The sequence below is a fragment of the Kryptolebias marmoratus genome, linkage group LG3 (genome assembly GCF_001649575.2).
Source record: "Kryptolebias marmoratus isolate JLee-2015 linkage group LG3, ASM164957v2, whole genome shotgun sequence".
NCBI lineage: Eukaryota > Metazoa > Chordata > Actinopteri > Cyprinodontiformes > Rivulidae > Kryptolebias > Kryptolebias marmoratus.
The window spans coordinates 23,072,686-23,095,935 of record NC_051432.1 but is presented as its reverse complement, the minus strand read 5'-3'; the positions used below and the strand labels follow the sequence as shown (position 1 = coordinate 23,095,935).

General features: G+C 40.2%; 3 protein-coding genes across 4 annotated transcripts; 2 read left to right on the top strand and 1 right to left on the bottom strand.

Moving 5' to 3' along the window:
- The first annotated feature begins 210 nt into the window (after window positions 1-210).
- On the top strand, window positions 211-8,943 carry gprc5bb (G protein-coupled receptor, class C, group 5, member Bb). The gene is made up of 4 exons (XM_017436370.3): window positions 211-762; window positions 1,354-2,467; window positions 5,911-6,023; window positions 6,114-8,943. Exons 2-4 carry the CDS (start codon window positions 1,354-1,356, stop codon window positions 6,156-6,158), a joined length of 1,272 nt encoding a protein of 423 aa, XP_017291859.1. The 5' UTR covers window positions 211-762; the 3' UTR covers window positions 6,159-8,943.
- A 2,411-nt stretch (window positions 8,944-11,354) lies between these two features.
- Window positions 11,355-17,290, top strand: knop1 (lysine-rich nucleolar protein 1). Of its 2 annotated transcripts, XM_017436380.3 has the most exons (7): window positions 11,355-11,450; window positions 11,799-11,873; window positions 13,274-13,342; window positions 13,416-14,486; window positions 14,564-14,635; window positions 15,332-15,391; window positions 15,850-17,290. In XM_017436380.3, exons 4-7 carry the CDS (start codon window positions 13,458-13,460, stop codon window positions 16,153-16,155), a joined length of 1,467 nt encoding a protein of 488 aa, XP_017291869.1. In that variant the 5' UTR covers window positions 11,355-11,450; window positions 11,799-11,873; window positions 13,274-13,342; window positions 13,416-13,457; the 3' UTR covers window positions 16,156-17,290. The 2 variants fall into 2 exon arrangements, with proteins under 2 accessions (XP_017291869.1, XP_037830624.1); XM_037974696.1 differs by having other exon boundaries at window positions 13,274-14,486; window positions 15,301-15,391.
- exosc1 (exosome component 1) lies at window positions 16,959-22,749 on the bottom strand. The gene is made up of 8 exons (XM_017436401.3): window positions 22,599-22,749; window positions 21,752-21,867; window positions 19,704-19,778; window positions 19,131-19,219; window positions 19,015-19,048; window positions 18,878-18,928; window positions 18,419-18,503; window positions 16,959-17,631 (listed from the first exon to the last, which is right to left on the bottom strand). The coding sequence occupies exons 1-8, from the start codon at window positions 22,738-22,740 to the stop codon at window positions 17,525-17,527; spliced, it is 699 nt and encodes a 232-aa protein (XP_017291890.3). The 5' UTR covers window positions 22,741-22,749; the 3' UTR covers window positions 16,959-17,524.
- Between the last annotated feature and the right edge of the window lie 501 nt (window positions 22,750-23,250).

Below are 23,250 nucleotides of genomic sequence, written 5' to 3'. Positions count from 1 at the left end.
CCTCATTTTAAATACCATTTTGATAAAGATTCCCATGTTCAGGTCCTTCCCAGCCCTCTCACATCTGTAGATACTGTACAAATATGTGCAGAGCTGATGTCTCCCAAAGCTTTGGGAAGACGTGGGATCATGAAGGCAGGATGTAACACCAAGATGTGCAAACAAGTGATTAATGCTGGACAGACTGTGATCTGCCGTGCTTACAAAGTGAGCTGATTTCCTTTCTCCTTCCTGGTTAGACAGGTGCAACAGCTAATCACACTGGCCGTGTGTGGGCGAGCAGAAGTAAGCAGGGATTGCATCTCTGCTGACACCTCCGCAGATTCGGTGTGAAGCTGGGAGAGAGAAACACAGACGTGCAGACAGAATGAGCAGAAAGATGAGGACAGAGGGAGTGAGAGGGAAGAGTGAAAGAGACTGGGAGATATATTTGATCGTGTGGGTGTGCAAAGTATCGAGGCATGCATCATAATTGTGGCTTCTTCTTGGAGCAGCTGGACAAGTCACAGCATCAGCAGGACATCGCTGGTCCTTCAAACTCGGTTGTCTCGTACTTTTAGAGCAGACAGAGCCGCGAGAGCGCAGGAGGCGACAAAATGGAAACCGTTTTGTTTCTGCTGGCTGAAGGACCTCATTAACCGGGAATGCAGAAAAAGAAAAACACTCCAACTGGCTGAAGTTATGTCAAAAAACGATGTGTGGAAATTGGTGATGCTCCTGTGCCATCAGTAACTGAGAATTCGAGTCAAGAATTCATCTGAGGTGAGTTTTACATCGAGGTGTGTAATTGTGTGGCAATCATTCTGTTCATGGTTGTGTTTATTTTGCGTCTCAATTAAGATTCAAATGTTCGGGGATCATTTTTTCATTTAAAGTTTGAGGATTAAAACCTGTTTGTGTCAGTGTAATGTTAGAACTGACGGGTCCTCACAAGTGATTTGAAACATGGTGCGTATGTTCCTGTGCGCACAGTTTTTCTCTTCTGTTAGATTATGAACTCGACTCCTGAAAAGCCCAGTATGTATTGTAGCCAGCCCACGCTGCTTCCCGTCTCCATGGAAACTATTGCCCGGTGCTAAAAGCAGTTCTTTTCTGTGCAGAGAGTGTGCGTTTTGTGTGTATGTGTGTGTGTGTGTCTGAAAGATAAACATCTAACACAACAGGTTTATTGGATCTTAACAAAATTGCCTGTTTCTGCTGTGTTCTGAATCATTTCTTTGCATAAACCCCATTCCTTGAGCAGAATAAACACCCGAAACGGTCATTTTGCTCTAAAATGTTCAGTTTATTTAGGACTTTTTGGTTTTTTCTCAAGTCTCCTTTAACCCTGTGTGTGTCTCTTGTGTCTCTAAGATGGCCCTCAGCCCTGTCCTCATCTGCCTCCTGTCCCTGATGGGCTGCAGCTCCTGCCTCGACCCTCTTCCTCCTCCTCCTCCTCCCCGGGGGTGCAGCGTGGATGTGGAGCCCCCCTACAGAGTGCTGTGTGACCTGGAGGCGGTGTGGGGTGTCGTCCTGGAGGCCGTGGCCTGCAGCGGCGGCCTCACCTCCCTGGTCCTCGCTGTGCTGCTGATAGTCAAGCTGCGCGTGGTCTCTGACCCCGCCAGGCGGTCCGGCCTGGGGCCTCTGCTCCTGCTCCTGGGCACGCTCCTCGGCCTTTTCACTATCTCCCTGGCGTTCCTGGTGGGGAAGACCCAGGTGCTCTGCGTGGTCCGCAGGGCCTTCTGGGGTCCCCTGTTTGCTCTCTGCTTCTCCTGCTTGTTGGTGCAGGGCGTGAGGCTCAGAAGGCTGGTGGCTGGAAAGTCCAGCCCGACGGGGAGCGCTCTGGCGGCGCTCGGACTGGCACTGGCTCTGGTTCAGGGGATCATCTCTGCTGAGTGGGTTCTCCTGACTGTGGTTAGAGAGGGTCACCCAGCCTGTGAGTACCCACCTCTAGACTTTGCCCTGATGTGCAGCTACACCCTGGGGCTGCTCCTCATAGCCATGGGTCTCTCTCTTGGGGTGGTGCTGTGCGGAGGAGAGTGGGCAGAGGAAGCAGGAGACGGAAGAGAAGAAGAGAGAGAAGGAGAGATTGAAAAACGAAGCTGGAAGTGTAACGCCGTCTGGGTCTTTCTGTCCAGTCTGGCCTCAGCGCTGCTGTGGGTGGCCTGGCTGGGGTTTTATCTTTATGGCAGCCAGGCGCTGAGGGGAAAGGGGAACAGAGAAAAAGGAGAAAAGAGAGATCTGAAAGTGTTGGATGAGCCGGCGCTGGCTGTGGCCCTGGTCATTCAGGGCTGGATCCTGCTGCTCCTCCACGCTATTCCAGAGTCGCACTTTTGCCTCCAGAAAGCTCAAGAATCCAACACACAAGATTACTTCGACACAAGTCGCGCGTCTCCTGCTCCACCATTCGGAGACGAGCTCCCTGCACATTCCCACCCACCCTTCCGAGAAAACCAGGCCTTCTCAATGGAGGAGCAGCACAGTACAAGTAGGTGCTTCTGCAGCTCCTGATTACGTCACATTCACGACATACATGTTTGAGTTCAGGACAAATTATGTTTGGCATTCAGGTATTTTCACAGCAAGTTATGAGTCGACTGTTGCTAGGCAACCTGACAACAAATATGGATTCTGCTTCCGACCGCCCTAACAATTGTGACTGCTTCCAGTGGAGCTGAAAAGTTACAGTTTGAATTTTCATATAATAAGAAAAGTAATGACAATAATGTTAAAGAAAAAAGAAAAATTAACAAACTGAAGGCCTGGCGTTTCCTAAAGGTACGCATATCACTCGAGAAATGTTGGAGTTGTAGCCATTCTGGTCAAACTTTAAAAATAATCTTATGTGCAATATGAGGAAAAATCACTCTCAGAGTGTGTGTCGTGGGTTACTCTCAGCTACTACCACATCAGACCTGAACTCAGCAAGTGTAAAATTGACCGAGTTATAGCCATTTTTGTCTATCAACTGTGGCGGCCATTTTCAGTGAGATTGACTTCATCAGCTGTAGATGATAATTACGTTCTGAAAATTCATTAAAATCTTTGCTTTCATTAAAAGCAAAATTCTTTGACAGTGAGAAGCACTTGGAGTATGTGTTGGGCATGAATGTCCGTTACAGCTGCACCAAATTTAAGAACAATATCCATAAAATTTACTAAATTAAAGACATGTTTGTATTTATTAAAGTCAGTTAGCTGTAGTGGCCATCTTGAATTACGTTGACTCTAAAAGTTAATGAGTTGTAGATACACATCTAATGTTTATTTCCTGACAGTTTTGTTAAAATCTGTCCACTGGTTCATGAAATATTTTGAAAACAGGCAGTAAGAGTTGACTACAAATAGTTCATGTCAAAATTGTAAAACAATTGTGCACTCAACAGACCTTTTGTTTGTAAGGACTGTTGGGTGTGGTCGCCATCTTGGCTCCAAAAGTTAATCAGATGTAGATTTACACCCAATAATCTGCAAGATTCATTAAAGTCCATCCAGTAGTTCATAAGGCACACAAACACACACGGGCCTAATTAAAGTTAATCAAAATAACTTCTGCATTAAAACCGCATCTGTTTATGTTTACAGAAACCACAGCTTGATTTTAGCTACTGTACGAAACACTAAAATCCAATTAGATCTAATGAAACATCTGATTATCTAACAGCCTTTTCCATCTTAAGAATCGTGAGTCATTTCGCTTTGATTGCTCTCTAAATTTATCTGAAGGCAGACGCACAGATGAGGAGTTAAGCTTTGATGAGCAAAGAGTGAAAAGTCAACAAGAGAAGTACAGAACGCTGATTTGCTGCTTGGTGTGCAGCTAAAATCAGCAACAAAGTCCTGCAACAAGGAGTCAGTCGGTCGGGTTAAACACTTTGTTTCTCATGCTAATAAATGATGAGATGACAATAATGATCCTTTGACTGACACTCGGTTTTAGAGCTTGGGAATAATTTGCAAAAACTATAAATTATTCCCAACACGTACCCTGAAACTAACACATTGAGCATAAAGTCAAAAAGAGCAAGATTTGTCCAAAAGGCCAGATATCTGTCCCTTTTTACCAAAGGTTGAGTTTAAACTCAGGCATGAAAGGAGGTGGATGATATGCATTCCTTCAAGGAATCCTACACCTTTAATATAAATGTTTTTAGAAAAAAATATTTCTTCATTTATCATAAAAAGTGAAAACAGAGGCATGTTTACCACTTTATTAGATCACCTCTTCTTTACCAAAATGTAACTATAATCCTTTTATATTTTGGGTTAATGTCATAGTTCAAATGGCATCATTATTTCATTTAAACTAATGTTTCCAGAGGAAGGCTGTGACAGAAACTAGCTTGTTGTCTTCTTGATGAAATAAGCCCGTCTGCTGCCATTTGCTTGATAAAAAAAAAAAAAGCCTTGCAACGGGTTCCAGAAAACCCATCTTTAACTGAAGAGGCTCACAGAATCAGGCTCGGGAAGGGAAGGACAATACCAGAGCGTTTTCTGCTGCAATTCAAACTTTCAAACACAGCAGTGATATAAAACATCAATGTTTCCTTGGAGACGCCGCCTGCGCCTGTGGACTCAACAAGCTCTGCTAACAGCAGCCATCAGGGCTGAAATGATAGCAGGAGGACTCCATTTAATGCTTTTATTTTACCAAACGCTCACCAGCAGGTAGCGCCGGCTCATTTATTGCCTGTTGTCTTTGCTCTCATGTGTTGTAGTTTATTACATGTGAATCCTCCATGAAGCCATTCTTTTTCACATTTTTTTTTTTTTTTCAAGCTTGTGTTTGTGTGGCTGCATTAGTGGCAATTTTCGAACAAATTCAGCAACGATTTCGTCCAACTTCCAGTTCCATTTGAAGTTATTTGTTTTCCTAAATAAAAAAAAAAAAAAAATTCTGGCCAAAGAGCGAAGCTGGCACCAACGAGGAAAGCTGTGAGCTCGTCTGCAGCTCGCGGAGGGGAGGGGGGAAGCTGAGCTGAGAGGGGAGATTATACACAAGATGAAACAGCTTGACGGGGGATATCCAGAGCATCGGATTATGTCTGCATAAACAGAACCTTCTGGTGTTGTTTTACATTTAAACAAAAAACAAAAAATAGGTATATCGTTAAAGGTGAACCGACCAATCCTGCTCTGTTCAGACAATTAAACCCTTTTATTTTCCCCCCTGAATTTAAAACAAAGCAGTGGTTTTTTTTAATAAACTAAAAAGTACTACCATATCAAAGCTTTAAATAAAGATGCTCAATGATCTATTAGAACTCAGGGTATATGTTCAGGATACACCAAAATTTAGCTCAATATCTGTAAATTTGATGTGGTGTTGACTGAGTTAGAGCCATTTTTCTGTTTGCTGTCGCAGCCATCTTGAATCAGGGTAACCTTTTAAAGTTGTAGATGTGCATCCGGTGAATGCTTTATTGCATTTTATTGAAATCTGTTTGGTGGTTCATGAGATATTTTGCTAACACTGCAGACAAATGAACATACGGGGACAGGCAGTTACCCCCCGTTGGTGGTGGCAGGCAATAAAAATCATTCAGTCAACATTTATAAACATTTATAAATTGGTCCAATATAACAAAACAACCTTTTTGTTTTATTCGTTTTCATTCTAAATGGTTTGCTTTTTGTTTTCGTCACTGTTGTTTGTACCAGGAACGTATTTTTAAAAATATATATATATAAAAATCCTACGAGTGCCAAGAATATTTTCAGAGGACAACGTGACAGAATTTTGTCTCTTGATGCAAGATTTTCTCAATCAGCTCCTCCTGCTTCAGAACAGTCGAACGTGACGTCAGCAAACAGGCTAAACACTAAAAAGATGTCCCCAAAAAGACATCAGGTCAGCTGTGAAAGGATTTTCTGTAATAAGCGCTTGTTAGCCTGAATAACTTGTGTGTTTTTCACTGATTGGTTTTCCAGCCGTCCGAAGCGGAACGTACCACAGCAGCCACGGCAGCGCCCGTCAAGGAATCGCCTTCAGAGGCCACGTTTACCAACCGACTGAGATGGCTTTGGTCATGAATGGTGGCACAGTAAGTACAATGAAAACACACACTCCGACTATCTCTAAATCAATAAATAAGTGACCGTATACTTCCTCATTGTTCCATCGTCTCTTGCAGATGCCCACCGCTCCAATTAACTACACTGGAAGACGTTTATGGTAACTCGGGGCTCGATTGGACGGGAAGTTTTTCAGGGTCACTTTTGTGACGTTGAGGAATTTCCGTTTGTCAAAGAGGAAGGAGGGAGTATTTTAATGCGTTCGTGTTTCTGCGCACTTTACATTTCAAAATCCAAGAAAAAGTGGTTTCCGTTTAACTTGCTTTTTAGCTCAACTTTATCAAAAGACTTGGCTCAAAATCACAAGAACGGGAGGGAAGAAACAGACACAACCAAAACAGTATTTACACTGAAATTTTGTTAAAATTATTTAATATATAGGCTGACATAATACAGAAGGTAACTTCAAATCTAACCATGTGGGTTAGTCGTTGTTAGAAAAGGAAAATGTCGGCTCTAGGATCACAGGAGAGAGTTTTAAATATAACCAAGTAAACATTTGACCTGAAGGCCTCACATAAATACTGGTTTCTGCTCAGCAGCGATGCCTACTTTATAAAACTGCACTTTCCTTAAACCTAGCCTTTAGTTGTGTGTAAATTTACAGCGTATGCCTACAAATCTCGCTTGTCCTCTGTACTGTATTTCAGGGTACTCATGGTGATTCTCTCTCTCTTATTAATCCAGTATCAGTGCTGTTGGACAGTTTGGTACTTTTCACCACTTGTATTCATGAATGCCATATATTCAGCTGAGCTCGGGCACAGTTGGAACGTCAAACTGACTTAAATGAGGAGCGAAACGTCTACAGATCGATAACAGTGTTTTAAGAATACGTGTTTTTAAGAAGCATATAATAAAAGCCATCTACTCTGCAATAATCACTTTGCAGTATAAAGTTTCCTGTTGGAAGTTGTTGTTTTTTACTTTACAAGCGATGATCACGGCAGACTTGTGAGGCTCAAAATTAATTCAAATGCATGTAAAAGCAGCTTAGAGGTAGAGTATTTTATCTACGTGTCTGTATTTGGGGTGTTTTTATAGAATTCCTATTTATTTCTATGTATCTCGAAGGAAATTACCTCGTGTAGTTTTGTGTTTAAAGTTGATTTTTTTCACACTCCAGTTAAATGAATCCTTTTCATTTCTTTTAAGCATAAACAAGATGGCCTTATAGTCAAAAAAATCTATTTTTTGATGTTTTATAAATTCCAGTTGCTGGGAAAGATAACTTCAGATCATTTACTAAAAAAAAACAGCCTACAGACTGTTTTATCATGACGCTCCAATCCAAAACGTATTTTGAATTAAAAAATGTTGCTGATCAGACGCCGATTGAGGCCCTGTCCACACTAAAACAAACAACAACAAAAACAACTTGTTGTTGCATTTGCATCCCTCATTCACATGCAAATTATAGATTTATGCTTTCCAGGGTTGAAATAAATAAATGATTCATTGTAATGCTGCATTCTGTTTGTCTCGTGAATCAGAAATCAGATCTGGTAAAGTTAACCTGTGCCTCAGTTTAACGGCGCTCCAGTGTACGTTCACTAATGGAGGTTTTAAAACTTCTACAGACTGATTTCCTGGGTTGCAAACTGTCAGAAGCTCAAATAAATGAATAATTACTACAAACGTGTCCGTTTTAGTGTGTGTGAGGCGGCTGTATTCGATTTTGAGATTTGTTGGTGAAAAACCTCCAACTTTTTAAAACTGTAATTTTGAACTTTAGGGTCATTCCAGCAGATTTTTCTGACTTGGAGCTGGAAAATCCTGAGTTCCACGGGAAACTGAACGCAGCATTAGTGAATTTGTGCAGACCCGTGAATTTGTGCAGACCCGCAATTCACACGCGCAGACCCTGTTTTGGTTTGAGCGTCACATTCTGTCTGAGTCTGGCTTGTTTTTATTTTTGTTTTTAACTTTGATCATGAGCTAAAAAAAGGTAAATCGTTGAGAGGAGATGGTGAACAACGTCAAAGGAAAGATGAGCTACGATTGTTCTGGGAGGACCTCCTGTGGAGTGTTGCCATGCTACCAAAGTTCTTTGTATTTGGGCGTTGTTAATGTCAGTGTTACCATCTCACAGTGGTGCGTTTTTCTTAAAATTTCTGCCTCTCACCTGGACAAAGTTGCTCTTTTTATATAAAGAAAAAAACATCTATTTAAAAGAATATCAGGAGTAGTATAGTCGGGGCCTAAGATACGTTTAGCACCTTAACTTAGAGGCAAGAAAAAGTGTGTGAACCCTTTGAAATTACAATATATGGCTTCCTGAATTAACTAGTTTTAATGCTACGTATGTGTAACCACTGTTAAAAGGACAGGTTAGTCATTTTTAAAGTTATATTCTGTCAAATGGTTGTTTAACTGGTTATTACCTATATGGATGAAGACTTCTGCTCTTTTCTCTACTCTCCGAGCTTTTTGACGGATGTTATGATTGATACGGTACTAACCATTGTTATCCATTTGACAGAACATCCCTTCAAAAATGACCAGACCAGCCCTTGAATTGCAATCATTAAACATTTTCAGTGGAATAAAAGTAAAAAGAGGACTTAGATCTAAAAGGTTCCTGAACATATTTAGCTTTAAACGTGCACTACTTGGACAGCAGGAGTTTTAGACCATTCTTTCGAAGTGCCTGGAACATCAGAGGAGATGGGCTACTTTCAGGTTCTTCGTTATGTCTTTTAAACCAAATTACTTCACTTTTAACGCCTAAAGATAAATCCAGAACAATGATGTGCTCTGCAATGCTGTAAATGTAGATAATTTGAAAGGTTTACTTCCTTTTACTGTATCCACTACTAGTATTTATAATCTGTTTGTGCTTTAATTGTTGGAAATATGTTTAAAATAAAACATTTCACCATCCCAAAATGTGACCTGGAGACATTTCATGTTTGCTGTTTTTATACACATAAAACCCGCTCTTAATTCTAGCTGAAGACGGCCATTTTAACCCTGTTGTTTAAAGTCTCCTCATAGATATCTTTGTAGGTTTTCAGTTTCCATCACCATGGCAACAGATAGCTCAGTCCAGGACAGCTGATCCAGTTATTGCATTCTTGTGTATATTTCTTTTTTGCTGTTCCTATAAACTAAACAACTAAGTTATCAATAATGTCCGTGTGTTCAGGTGTTTGTTTTTATATTGTACAATGAAAATATGGGATTATTGTGTAATAACCCTGTATAACTGGCTTTTAAACTGTAAAGAATGTGGAAAAAAAGCACTTCAAGATGCTTTTATGGTGATAGCACTGTCACTGTTAAATGGCAGCGCAACATGAATGTTTGTAATGTGACTTGCACAAAGTGTTAAATTCCTCAGTGCACAGTTTCTGTTAAGTGTTGTCTGGTTTTATTGACTTTCCAGTTGCAAGTTTTCATGATACAGCTTTAAAATCTGCTGCTGCTGTTTATTTAAGCAGTGAGATATCTGGAATGGTACAAAAACTATTTGTTAATTTTACTAATGGACAAAAAGAACTGATCATATGTGGTTTTATGAGACGATGGCTCTGAAAAGGGGCCTAAATTTGACTAATTGTTCATTTATTTACAGTATTTCTCTGTAACAGTTACAATTAAAGGATTGAATGCATATCACCCACTGCCTTACATGCCAAAGTTTTAAAATAAATTCATCTTATGCTGAAAGGGGACAAAGTTAAAGCTGATTTGGTCAAATTTGGTAAAGGTGAAAGATGTATTAGCTCTTAAAGGGATGACTCTCAGCTACTACCACTCCAAATTTTAGCCCAGTGTTGGTAAAACTGACTGAGTTACAGCCATTTATGTGTTGGCTGAGGTCAGTTGAATGGGGTTGAATCCAAAAGTTAAGTTGTAGTTGTACATTCAATTATTAAATTCCGAGTTTAACTAAAATAATAATTGATTCATGAGATATTGAGATATTTTGCTAATGCTATAGACACACAACTATACACATACAAACACAAGCATAAACATTTTCACCATCATCAAAGGGCAACAAGTAAAAGTACATCCAGCTTTTAAAACACCTAAGATTTAGACCAATAAAAATAAATAAGTTAAGCTGTACACACAGCCTATATCATCAATCAACAGCCACCGAGTGGTTGTATTATTAGCTCAGCCAATCTACCAACCAAGCGAAGAAATAACTGTGTATCATGCTGAGCTTTGAGCCAAATTACATCACGGCTCAAACTGTCCGAAATAGCCAAATTTCTCCTTGCATGTGGGAGTGTTTTAAAAGTAACCCTCCAGTCTTAAGTGAGTCATTACCCAGCAGGAGCTGCTCGAGGCTAAAGATGGAAAATGAGACTGCAGCTGGTCCTGGAAGCTGAGGTCGGAGGCAGCCCACATCCAAGGGTTTATTTTAGGCCAAGCTGTAAGTTAAAGTTAAAACTATATGTGCAAATAATGAGTTATGTGAAAAACACACCATTAAGTTACTGACTGAATTTAAACTGCTCTGAGATGAAAAAAGTCTGCAGGTGTAAATAAAGGGCTGTGGGTGAATGGAGCTGCGATGATAACAGAGCCATTCAGACAAAAGCTAACGGTTTAAGAAATGAACTGAAAGTCAGCTGGCTGTGGCAGCCATCTTGAACTGGATTGGCTCCAAAAGTTTATCAGTCGTAGAAATCCATCCAATGATTATTTCCTGAAAGTTTCATTAAAACCCATTCATTCATTAAATCAATATTTTTGCTATAAGATATAGTACAGACCAAATACCAAATGGTAATGTTTTAAACAAATATCTCACACAATTTGTTAGTGCTCAGAATATATGGGAATCATATATTATATCAGCTACTACCACAACAAATTAGGTCAGTATCTGTACAATTGACTGAGTTATAGCCATTTTTGTATTTTGGAACACGAAAGGGCCATTTTGATTGAACTATGTTGACTCAGAAGTTAGTTGTAGAGATCCAATGATTGCTTTCTGCAAGTTTCATTAAATCCAGTTTTTCATGAGATATTTTGGTGATATTTTGACAGACAGTCCGCCTTCTCCTTTTACCGACGGGGCATAAAACCAGAAATATCTAACTCAGACATTAAACCCCTGAATAAAGGAGAAGCAGGGAGATAAAAGACAGATTGACTCAGAATTAGGAAGAAAACATCTAGTATTAACTTTTAATCTTAAATAACTCGATGGGCCGGTCCTCCACTGTTTAAAGATCCTACCAACGCCGCTGCTAACGACCTTTAGGATAACTTTCAAGGTAAAAATAATAGATTTCCTTTCAAATTTGTCCGCTCGACCCCCGTTGCCACGGACGCGCCGGGCCAAAGCTTGTTGCTAAGGGAAGGAGAAGGAACTACTTCCGGGTGAAACGTGTAAACGAGCGTACACGTGAATCAACTAGGTGTGCAAAGTAAGAAAACAGCTCATCAAGTTTATATGTTATAATCCCAGTTTGGTTCTTATAATCTGACTGGCCTGGTCGGCTGGTTTATTTCTTATTGTTTTTACGGTTTATTTCCTATTTAGCCGCTGTTTGTTTGCTGCTAGCTTAGCTAAAGTAATCAATGAATCAGTTCAGTCTGCTAATACTGGGTTATTGTTGTCTTCTTTCCCCGGATTTTGTTCACAGTAACGTGATATTAAAACAGTGTTTGACTGTAACACCGCGCAGGCAGTAAACCAACATGTTTAAAGTCAATTAAAACGATTCATGTGTTCATTTAGTTGAAAACATGCTCATCATGTGTTCACTTTTCAGACGGATTCCGACGAGGATGTAATTTTTGTTTCTGAAAGGTCTGTTACCAAACCTAAAGAGATTACGATTGACGAGGTAATGGTTTGTTTAATCTAATTGTTCACTTTTTATTCATAATAATTTGTGCCCAAGTTTCTAAACATCCTGACAGTTTAATGCAGAGTTTACTTTGTTTTGTTGTCTTGTGTTAAATATGATGACCTGAGGCAGGGTTTGTAACAGTTAGTTATGCAAATTTGACAAAAATATTATTAAAAAGTCAACAAATTAAAATCTACCTGGTGATTGTGTCATAAAAACATCGCATGAAGGCTCTCAAAACCAGAAAAAAGTTGACAGAATAATGTGCAGCTGCATAAAAACATCTGGAAAAGGGCTGCACAGACTGCCAACACTGCAGTCAGTGTGCAACATATAAATGCTGTAATGGATTGCAATAAAAGATGAACACAGACTGTACGCTAAAATACAAATTTAGTAACCAGATGGGCCCTCGCTCCTCTGAGTGTTGTGAACATTTAATGACAGAACGTGTTAGTTTATCATAACTGATATTGTCATCACAATATTCAACAACGGTATTGCATAAAAACCTAAATAAATTAGCCATTCATCACCAACGCTGACAGACAAAAACAAATAAGAAACAAACACTATTTGTTCAACTTCTCTGTGTCCTAATTGAACCCTCTGAGGTGTGAGTGGTTCAGGCTGGGAAAAGTTGGTGAACTCATGATTTTTAATACTCTTAACCTTATTTTTTAGATGAATACCAGGGCTGCACGGGCAGCAAAATTGTGATGACTATATCAGTTGTGATAAAACCCACATTTATCTCACTCCTCACTTTCTCTTCTGTCTTCACCTTCATCTAAACCAGATGTGGACATCAAGGCCAGTGAGAGTCTGTTGGATTGACCAGATATAATATTATCGTTATGGTACTTGAAATATGATGAATGACCTCTGATTTATTGCAGTCTTTTGCAAAAATTTTGATTTATTGTGCAACTTTAATGAGTACAGTCATAAATAAGTATTTTAGCCTTTGCTTCCTGCAAAACTATCTCAGTAATTCTGTGAGTTTTTAATGAAAAACCCTTTTCAGTTCACGACTCACTTTCATTAGTTTAAGCTTCAGGTACCTGTTTTCTTCATCACTCAATCTTTTCTAAGTTTGAGGTTTTGGTCGAAGTCCTGATTTTCCCCATTTTGTACTCCAAGTTCTCTCCATCACTTTAATGCAGCCACAGATCAGAGCAGCCTTATCGTCCTCATACATTTAGAAATCTGAGTCCTTTTCTTTGCACGCCTCAAGCTGAGTAAAGGTGTAACAAACCTTACAAAACTCACCCCAATTTTTAAAGCTTTTTTATGTACAGAACCAATCTGTGAAAGAGTAACAATCCTTAGTATATGTTGGTTTTCAGTGTATTAAAAAAAAGTTAATCTCATTTCTTCTTGGTTTGCTGCAGGGGAAGCGACTGGCCCTACAAAGAGAGATTGATCAACAATCTCAACCCAAGCAGCCACACAATCCTTTGGTTAGTATTTATTCAACTGTTAGTTCAACCTGCACATATCGTTGTGAATATTTTTATTATCATTAATAACTAGGTAAGCTTAGCTGTTGCTGTTAGGAGAACGAGAGGCACAAAGATGGAGGAGGAGAACAACGAAGGGAGTCTTGTAAAGAAGAAGAGGAAACATAAGAAAGAACAAACGTCTCAGCCTGAAAGCAAAAACGCTACTCCAGAGGTGAAAAAAGAAAAGAAAGGTAAAAAGGTTAACCGGGAGGTAAAAGAGGAGGAAGAAGAGAAATGTTGGGATGAAAGTGCTGAGCAAAAGGAGAGGAAGAAGAAAAAGAGGAAACTTGACAGTAATCATGTAGATGAAGAAGACGATGGTGTGAGCAAAAAGAAGAAGAAGAACAAGAAACAGATGGTGGATGAAGTAGAAAATGTACAGAAGTGTGTAAAAAAAGAAAAATTGAAAAAGAAAGAGAAAAGAGTAAAAAATAAATCTATACAAATCAAACCAGAAAACACAAAGAAGGAAGAGGAGGAGGAACAGTATATTGGAAAGGAGGAGATTCAAAAGAAAGACAAGAAAGTAAAAAACAATATTCTTACTGGAAGCACAGAGCAGACTGAGGAGCCTGTTAACAAAAGGAAAAAGAGGAAAAAGGAAAAAGCTGCAACTACAAATGGTGTAACTGGAACAAAAAGCAAAAAGGAAACTAAAGCAGAGAAAATGGGGACAAAGTCTGAAACACCAGAGGTTGAAGTTGTGGAGGTCAAATTGAAAAAGAAGATGAAGAAGATAAAAACTGAAGAGTCTGGAGGGTTAGAAGCAGCTGAGGTTAAAAGCAAAAAGACAAAAGGGGTCAAAGAAGAAGGGACTGCAGAGGTGAAGACAAAAAGCAAAAAGAAAAAGTGTAGAACGGCCTCAGAGGAAGACGTGAAAGAAGAGGAGACGGAGCCGAAGAAGAAGAAGAAAGTAGAAGTGGAGGAGTGTGATGTTGATGAGGACGAGCAGAGGAGTGAAAATAATAAACCAAAGGCTGCTGACGCTCGCAGCAAGAAGAGCAAAAAGACTAAAGTTACAGCAGAGCAGGACATCGACGCTGCGTCCGAGGCCGCTGGGAAAAAGAAGAAAAGGATAAAAGAAGAAGAAAAAGACTCGCAGGTGAGAGACGGCGACGTATTTTACTGACAGCGTTTGTCCGTTTACAGTTTGGTCAGAAATCGTTTTTGTCGCTGCAGGAGGCTTCGCAGGTGGACGTTGTTTTCATGTCGGAGAAGAGTGGAAACGCCGATGAGGTCACCATTAATCAGGTAAACACGGCGCTCAGCCTGCATTAATGCTGATCTGACATATTTATATACAACTTACGTGTTTCTGTGGCACTTATTACCCAAAAAACCTGAAGGAACTTCAGTCAGTCTCCATTTCAGAGACTTTTAGTTTTAAAGCATCTCATCCCGGCGTGAAACAACTCAACGCTACTTTTAAATTCCACCACTAATTAACATGATTGAACCGTTTAGTTGTTAAAAGCTGTTCCTTCATCTCCCCAAACATCACAGCTCCTTTCTGCTTTTACTTCTGATGATAGAAGTTGTAATTTCCTGTTAAATGGCCAAAAAAAGTGTCAGAATCATTAAAAAAACTGCTTCTATTCGACTCGGAGAGCTCTTCTCTTCATCAAACCAATTTCTGATAGTTTAATTCAAACTATTACTGAGAAATGATTTCATGTCTGTATTCATGTTTGAAACCATTTGAAAACTGGACCAAATCAGTTCAGCCTGGAGGCACGCTTAGGTCTGGGGACGTTTTTAAAGATTGTGAAATTATCAACGAGTCGGGAGGATTCTAGTTTCCTGATAAGGTTATTTCTGATTGTCTCAATCACTCAGTCACTAAAGTGGTACCATTAAAGTCTCAATTTGTATGTTACGAAACAGATTAAATGTCAAACATATATTTTATGTTTTAGGCGTTTAAGCTCAATATTGCGTTCGATACAGGAAAGAAGAAAAGCGCTACAGATGGAGGTCGACAAGGCTTCTCAACCCAAGAAACCAACGGTCAGTATTAATGTCTCGGTATTAAACCATCCGGCTCGTGAACCTAAGTGTTAAACATTCATGAATCATCGAGGAGAATTAAACAAACATTATGACTCTTAAGCTACAGTTCAGATCTTTATTCAGTTCAGACCTGGAAGCTCTGCGGATCATAACTGTGTGGTTAATTAGCAGCCAAACTTAAAAATAATTTACAATGGTACACTTTTTGACTTCTTCTTACAGCGGCAGCATTTCTGAAGTCCAGCCTGCCTGAAAAACTTTTTTTTTTTTAAGTTGGATGTACAGGTGGAAAGATGGAGGGTATTTATTTGGCCTGTGTCACCAAGATAAAGAAAGATCCTGAATATAAGAGTAACCGTCTTGGTGTCTTTAAATATAAATGATGAGATTTTAGGTGTAAGTTAAAAAGCAAACCCCTAAATGTACCAATTATTACCATTTCTCTTGTTCCTCAGGGTTTAGGCCAGTGGAGCACTGCTCAGTTCGACAGCTCCGACCAGCAGCAGAAGTTCCTGCGGTTGATGGGCGGCTTCAAAAAGAGCTTCCAGCCAGCTGTGGCGGCAGCTGGACGCAGCAGCATGGCGCTGGGGAAGGACGCGCAGCAGCAGCTGCAGCAAGGCCTTCTGGGAGAGTTTGAGCGAGCCCACTCGCGCAGAATGGACCTCGGTAACCGAGGAGCAGGGCTCGGGTTTACGGCCCCATCCGCGAAGAAGTTCTTCATCGACATCAACGCAAGTCGATCCGTTCGTTTTGACGATTAACGAAAGGTGGAGATTTGTATAAAAACTGTTGGCTGCAGGACCTTCCAGGTGGAGTATTTGTGAACGAGAACAAATTTTTTCTACACAGAAGCACCGGTTTGTAGTCAGAGAAACTGGACCGTTTTATTTAACGAATGGTTAAAAGAAGCCACATGTGACCCATCGTCATGTGGGGATTTTTCTGTTTTTTTAAAGATGCTTCATTAAGATATTTTGCTTTCTTTAAAATAAAATTTAAAAACAAACCAAAAATGTTGTCAATCTGAACAAGTGTATGATGTAAAATAGACCTAAAGAAAATGCATTTTTGCTGTTCTGAAGAAGCTGAAACTCAGTTGACAAAGCTAAAAGTACCAAAAAGCTAACAAGAAGTAGGGAAGTAGCTAAATGTAGCAAAAGGCTAGTTAGATGCTAAAAGTAGCAGGAGTCAAAAATGGAGCTGAAGGAGCAAAATGATTTTGAAGGAACTGCAGAGATCTCAATGTTTTTAAGTGGAAATTAAATATTTTTTAAAAGCTAAAACAAGTCATAGCAGCCACCTGAATGAGACGGACATGTTGATGTAGGAATCGTTAAAATAGCAGAAATTATGCAGGATTAGGTAGATTACAAAGTTGTACGGAAAAATTAAAAAATCATGGTGTGAATGCTAAATCAGCGTTTTTTCACAAAAAACATCTGAAATGTAAAGGGCTCAAACTGCAAAACGGTTAATATTTCTATAAAGTAACAGCAGGCAGAGATGAAACTGTGATAGTCGTTTAATTTCATTCCTGCACTTTTGAAATTAAGGAAAGAATAAGAACGTATTGAGTTCATTTTATTAAACATGAAAATTACAGCTTGCCTACTGTTGGCTCATAAACATTCAGTTATAATGTGCTGGAAAGCAAGAATTTGGCAATCACATCATGTACTTCAGTATTCCATACACAGTAGCTGCATTAAACACCTGATTTAGCTCTTTAATACTGCTCTCTTGTGAGGAAAATGTCTTTTTTTGTCATCTTTATGCCCAACCGAACATCAGCTGGACGTTGACCTGTGCAGGAAAGTGCAGCTCTCTTTCTGCAGCTTCTCTGCTTCAATTAGTCACTGACCTTTTAAAGGAAACTTAACTCCCATGCTGTTAGGACTTCTGATATAAAAATAATAATCTTATTCTTTGTTAAGAACCTAAAAGCCTTTACAGTTCGGTCTCTACTGTGTTCTCAATCCAGCACGACGATAAATGTGCAGCGGAACGGTTATTTACAGAAACCCCTGACAGACGTGAGCTCAGAGCCGGCCGGTGGGTGGAGGTGGGTGCTGCTTGATGAAGGAAGGAGAAGTTGTGTGTTCCAAGTGGTGGAGAAGACTTTGGAGGCTCTCATGCCTGCAGGTACTCCGGCTGAACTCGCGCCACTTTCCGAAACTCCTTGGCCTGCGTACACGGGCACTGCATCTCACACCAGCTGATGGGAATCATCTGGGCGCCTGGCTCAAAAACACGAGGCGGAAACCATGAAATGTGCACAACTAATACATATAATAACAGCACAATGAGAATATAACTCCTGTTAACGCTGAAGCCTTTAATGTTACTGTAATCACACTTTCCTCAAACTCAAATCTAAGAACTTTTCAGTCGTTTTCAAGGTGAATTTTTAAGACTTTTCAGCACAAGAAAACATTCTGAAACTGAATGTCCTAATAAGGATCATTTCCTCCTCTTTTAATCACAGCAAATGTTATTTTGCCTTAAAATAATAATTTTTATTTCATTTATATATTATTTATTGAGGCTAACAAAGTAAAAAAAAAAAAGCCACTTATCCTAAAAACACTTTGCTTCCTATATAGTCTATGCTAGGTCCAGGAACAAATTAGCTAATATTTAATAATTAGTTTTTTAAAAAATGACTGGTGTAAGTCAAATGGCTTTAGATGCATCTAAACTCGTTTTTTAATAAAAATGTATGCAAATAAATAAATAAAATTACCACACAAGCACATTCAGACAGACACTAATGTTTGATTCATCATTTTCCATTAAATTAAAGCAATTACATCAAGAATTCCAACTTCCTGTAAAAACCCTGACCAATATAATTTAGCATTTTTCATAAGCTCATAATTTGCAGCTAAAGCAGAAGAGGAATACGCTCTGCTTCGGAACCAAACACTCCCATTATACGAACTACAGGTGTTCGAGAACCTAAAACCGTTTTCTTCCACAGTTAGAAAATGGCCGCCCCGTACAGACGGATGAAGTGAGACTGACCTGCTTCGCTGTGCGCCACCACCACCCCCAGTTCATTCTCAGCCGTCGTCAACAAGTAGTTCGACTGAATGTCTCCGAGAGAAATCTGACATTACGGGTCAAGGTGTTACAAAACACACGGCACACTTCACCCCCCCAAGCGTAATAAAAACAGATTGTACAGATTATTACATTTAGGAATGTTAGAAATCAGGAGCGAACAAACTAAAGCACTTGCCGTGGATTTAGTGGTAGCTTGTGAAATGTTATCTGTCATACTTTGTAATCCCTCACACCCTTTTAATAAACATTCCTAAAACTAAAAATAATCACAAATAACTCATTTCAGACAGTTTTCTGTCATACCTCTGACACACTCAGGCTTCAGGAATTTCACAGGTCACAGAGAAAACAGGAGGAATGAGATGAATAGTTTTAAAAAACAAATTAATCGGCGTCTAAAAGCTCGTCAAAGGATACCACTTTTGCCAAGACAATGTCGCCAGGTCTGAAGCTTTTGTAAATCTCCACCTGCAACGAAGACGGAAGAACAGGAACCGCTCAGCGTGCCTTCTGAACAGAAAGGATCTGAAGGGAAAGCCTGAATTCTCGCTCACCTTATCTTTCTCGGTCGCTCGCACGTCCTCTTTTCTGCAGACAGAGGAAGTGAGCTGTGAGTTTAAAGAGAATAAAAGCAGCCTGATTTACTCTGGAACTGGGTCTCTGGGGTTACCTGATCGTCCCTCTGAAGCGGTCCTTCAGCGGCGTGGAGCCGACATAAAGGATCTGGACTTTGGCGAACCTGGGGTTGATGCTAGTCACCTTTTGGAAAACAAGTCAAATCAATGAAAAAGGCAAACATGAGGCTTAACGTGAACACCTGAGACTGTCCTTTGTCTTATTTTCCTACATATTTGTTGTGCATTTATCAAAAATGAATAAATAAATAGGGTAAAAATTATAAAAATGGTTTAACAGATTTTTGTAAAGAATCCTAATGATTTTTCCCCACATGATCCAAAACATGCACATGCTACTTTTATACCATTTATCATAAAATTGTTGTCTTCAAGTGAACAACAGCACATTTTATTTGGATGCTGATTGACTCCTTATGAGTATTTTATGTTTGAAACTTAATGGTGGACACTAACCTGACATTCAAAAAGAAATTCAACATTTTTTGACTCTGAAAAACCTTTTTTATTGTCAACTGAAAAGAGAAGGTGGGACAGAAATCATAAAGCTTCTAAAGACGTGTGAACGATTATTTTCATCCGACTAGAGCAGCTACAGCCCCACATACCTTACAGGTAACTATGGCTCCAACATCTGGCAGCAGCTGTGCTTCTGTTTCCCTCACCACGGAGATCACCGGCCGCTAGAAAAATACACAAATACATTAAAATGTACAAAAGTCACACAGGAAAGGTCGAGATTATCAGTATTTAGATGTCAATGCACACCCAGAACAAATCTGCGAACAGCAGACGTTAAGAGCAATCCTGTGCAAAAATCACCTCAACGTTAAATGATGGAGTTATGGACATTTTGGTCAAACCTTAAAGATGACGCTTTGCTCGATCTCATGCAACAAAGCGAGATTTCTCACGAGCCGTTTGTGCTTGGGGATGTTAGTGCAGTATGGGTACATTTGACCAAGTCATAGCCATTTTGTGCTGGCTAAGGTCGACTGACTGTGGCGGCCATCATGAACTGGGCTGACTCCGAGACCCCAGAGACCCAGTTCCAGAGTAAATCAGGCTGCTTTTATGCCAAAGTTTGAAACAACAATGACGAACAATGGGGAGCCCTCAGAGTACGTGTATGTGAACTGTTCTGAAAACAAATTTTAGCTAAATATCTGTGAAATTGAAATTATAAGTTAAAGCCATTTATGTATTTTCTAAGATGAGTTGGCTGTGGCAGCCATCTTGACTGTAGCAGTTGTTAATCAGTTGTAGATGTTCACACAGTGATTACTTTTGAGTGCTTCATTAAAATCTCTCCAGTGGTTCATGAGATATTTTGCTAACACGACAGACAGACATATTACTGCCCTTTGCGTTCAGCAGCAGGTGATAAAAAGTTGCGCCCAAAGCAGAACATTGGGCCTCAATCTGTAGTGCAAGTAAAACAAAACCCTGTCTGTGACCGTCTCAGTCATGGCTTTACAAGAAAAAAAAAACTAAACAACAACAAAATAATAGAATCAAATGATTGTGAAATGTCACAAAACATGATAGAGGACAGAATGATGAGTGCTCAACAAAACGAATAAATAAAGTTTGTGGGAAGACATTTGCAACAGTGATCATGAGGTGCAGAATGAGTCACTGTGGCACTCTGAGCCTCAAACTGACACTTCGCTCCGTTTAACTCTGAAAAACACAAGACTTGGAGCTTTCAGGCACAAGAGCTAATATATGGAAATACATTTCTGCAAGAGCTTTAGCCACGTCCCATTCAAAATGATACTTTGGTAAAAGAGACCTTTCACAAGGAGCTAAAAGCTTCCCTCAGATAAGGATGTTCTGTTTCTTTTCTCCACTGACTTACGTGTCAAAATGTGGGTTTATTGAACCAGAGTATAAAGGCAGAGCAGTGGAGCCACAAATAAAAGGCATGAAGAGTTTTATTTGAATAGTACATTTCAGCAACTCAAAGAGCGTTACATAAACAATTAAAAACTCTGTGGCAAACTGCAAAAGAACAATAAAAGCATACAAAAACAAAAAAGTACAGGCGTTCAAAGTAGCAAGGCCACACGATTTTATTACCCTCATCAAACACAACATATTTTGATACCATTAGATGCATCTTTTAAAGACAAATCCAACATAATTTGAATTTGTAAAATCAGTCTACCGATTTATTATCACAAAATGATCATCGGAATTGGAATCGGAATTCTGACTCAGGCATGGTCCAGGACATGCATTGACAGTGAGGCACAGAGGTGGAAGAGTAATGATTTGTGGCTAAATGAGCTCAAAGTGCATGTGGGGGTGAGGTATATAGACAGCACAATAAATCCTTGTGGATGTACCAGCACATCATGAATCCAAAGAACAGCGACAGGAGTCAAACAGAACACTGTTAGGGTGTCGAACAAAATAAGCAACAAACCCAACCGTGCAAAGCTCCCGTTTGTGTTTAACTATTTAAAGATCAGCTCTACACATCTCTACATATCTGTGCAACACTCCTGTCCCTCCACTGTTGTTGCACAGACTCGATCAAGCTCACAAGGGTTGCACAACGCTCGTACTCTGGCGTTGGCCGGAGCCTCGCCGCTTCTGATGCCCACCCCGCCCTCTCTCCCCTGCCTACAGCACGCTTCACAATCCTCACCTTCTCGCCCTCATTTTTCTTGAGCACGTAGCCAGCAAGCGCAGAGTATATATAGCCGTGCCGCAGGTACACTCCGGTGCCTGGAATACAGTCTTCTTCACTGCACAGCTTGTCACCTGAGGAGAAAAGAAAAGGAGACGAGAGGTCAGTTTGAGTTGAAGCGACACAGAATATAAAATGTGTGTGAAATTATAACCATCTGGGCTTGAATGTTTGTTTGATAACAACACAATAAAGTACTTGTAGCAGATAAAACTTTGATGGGAAACAGGCTCAAGAGCAGACTCTACCCAACTCAAATAAAACCACCCTAATGCTCACTGTTACTTGTTTTTGTTGCTCTCATTTGCTTATAAACAACAGGACAAAATGCCAATCCTAGGTAAGGTTTAAATAAAAGGGTAGTTTTGTTTTCAGGCAGCAAAAACGTAATGAGACCACATGTTGAGATTTGCTGCTGGCACACGGGTTTCTTTGGGTGTGTCAGGACTCTGAGCAGGAATGTGCAGCCCTGCCCGGGGCGATGGGCCGGGCCCCCGCAGTGGGAACAGGGGCGATAAGGTAAATCTGTTGAAAAACGTTCTCCATCTTTTATTCAGCTGCGTCTCAATTAAGCAAAGCGACAACATAAACGCAGGCGAGCGCTACGCGAAACGCGACTGGAGGCTGGAAACTCCACGGGCTCCGCCACGCGCGCGGCAGTTGGACCCAACGTCTCGAGACGGTTCGAGAACATTTTCGAGGAAACGCGGCGGCGCCTACACGAGCGGGGTTCGGCACGAAGCCAGACCGGAGGTTCGACCCGACCGAGACACACTTCAGGGAGTTCAAAATGACAAGCACTCACCTGGAACACACAACTTCATGGGCGACATGTTTTCGAGGAGAGCAGATCCCACCTCCCATTGGCTGAGGCAAGGGCTCGAGTCGATTCTGATTGGCCAGTCTGAGGAGAACGGAAGAAGAAGAAGGACGGGTTCTTCAACCATTACTGAACTGCGCATGTGCGGAGGACTATGAGCGCTACAACTTAAATACAACTACTACTGACAATATATTATTATTAAGTGAACTAAAATTGAAACAGATTCCATAAAGCCATGCTGGGGCACAGTACAGAGTAACAAGTCACTTCATGAACAGCCTGATTCCTATAATTACTTTGTAAATACTCACATGTATACCTGTAAGTATCCCCATGAGTACTTTGTAGTTGTAGTTACCTTGTAACTACCATGTAGGTACCCTTATAAGTACGCAATATACCCCTGTAAATATCCTGCATTTAACCCTGTAATTACCCAGTAAGTACCCCAGAAATAACCTGTTAATACCCTATATATACCACCATAAGTACCCTGTATGTATTAAGTATATTGCAAGTACCCCTGATTAGGTTGTAATACCTTGTATGTACCCCCAAATTACCCCATTTCTCATTATTTTACAACCTCCTGTGAGACCATGTTGGTTCTCCATCCCAAATGAGATTAGTTTTT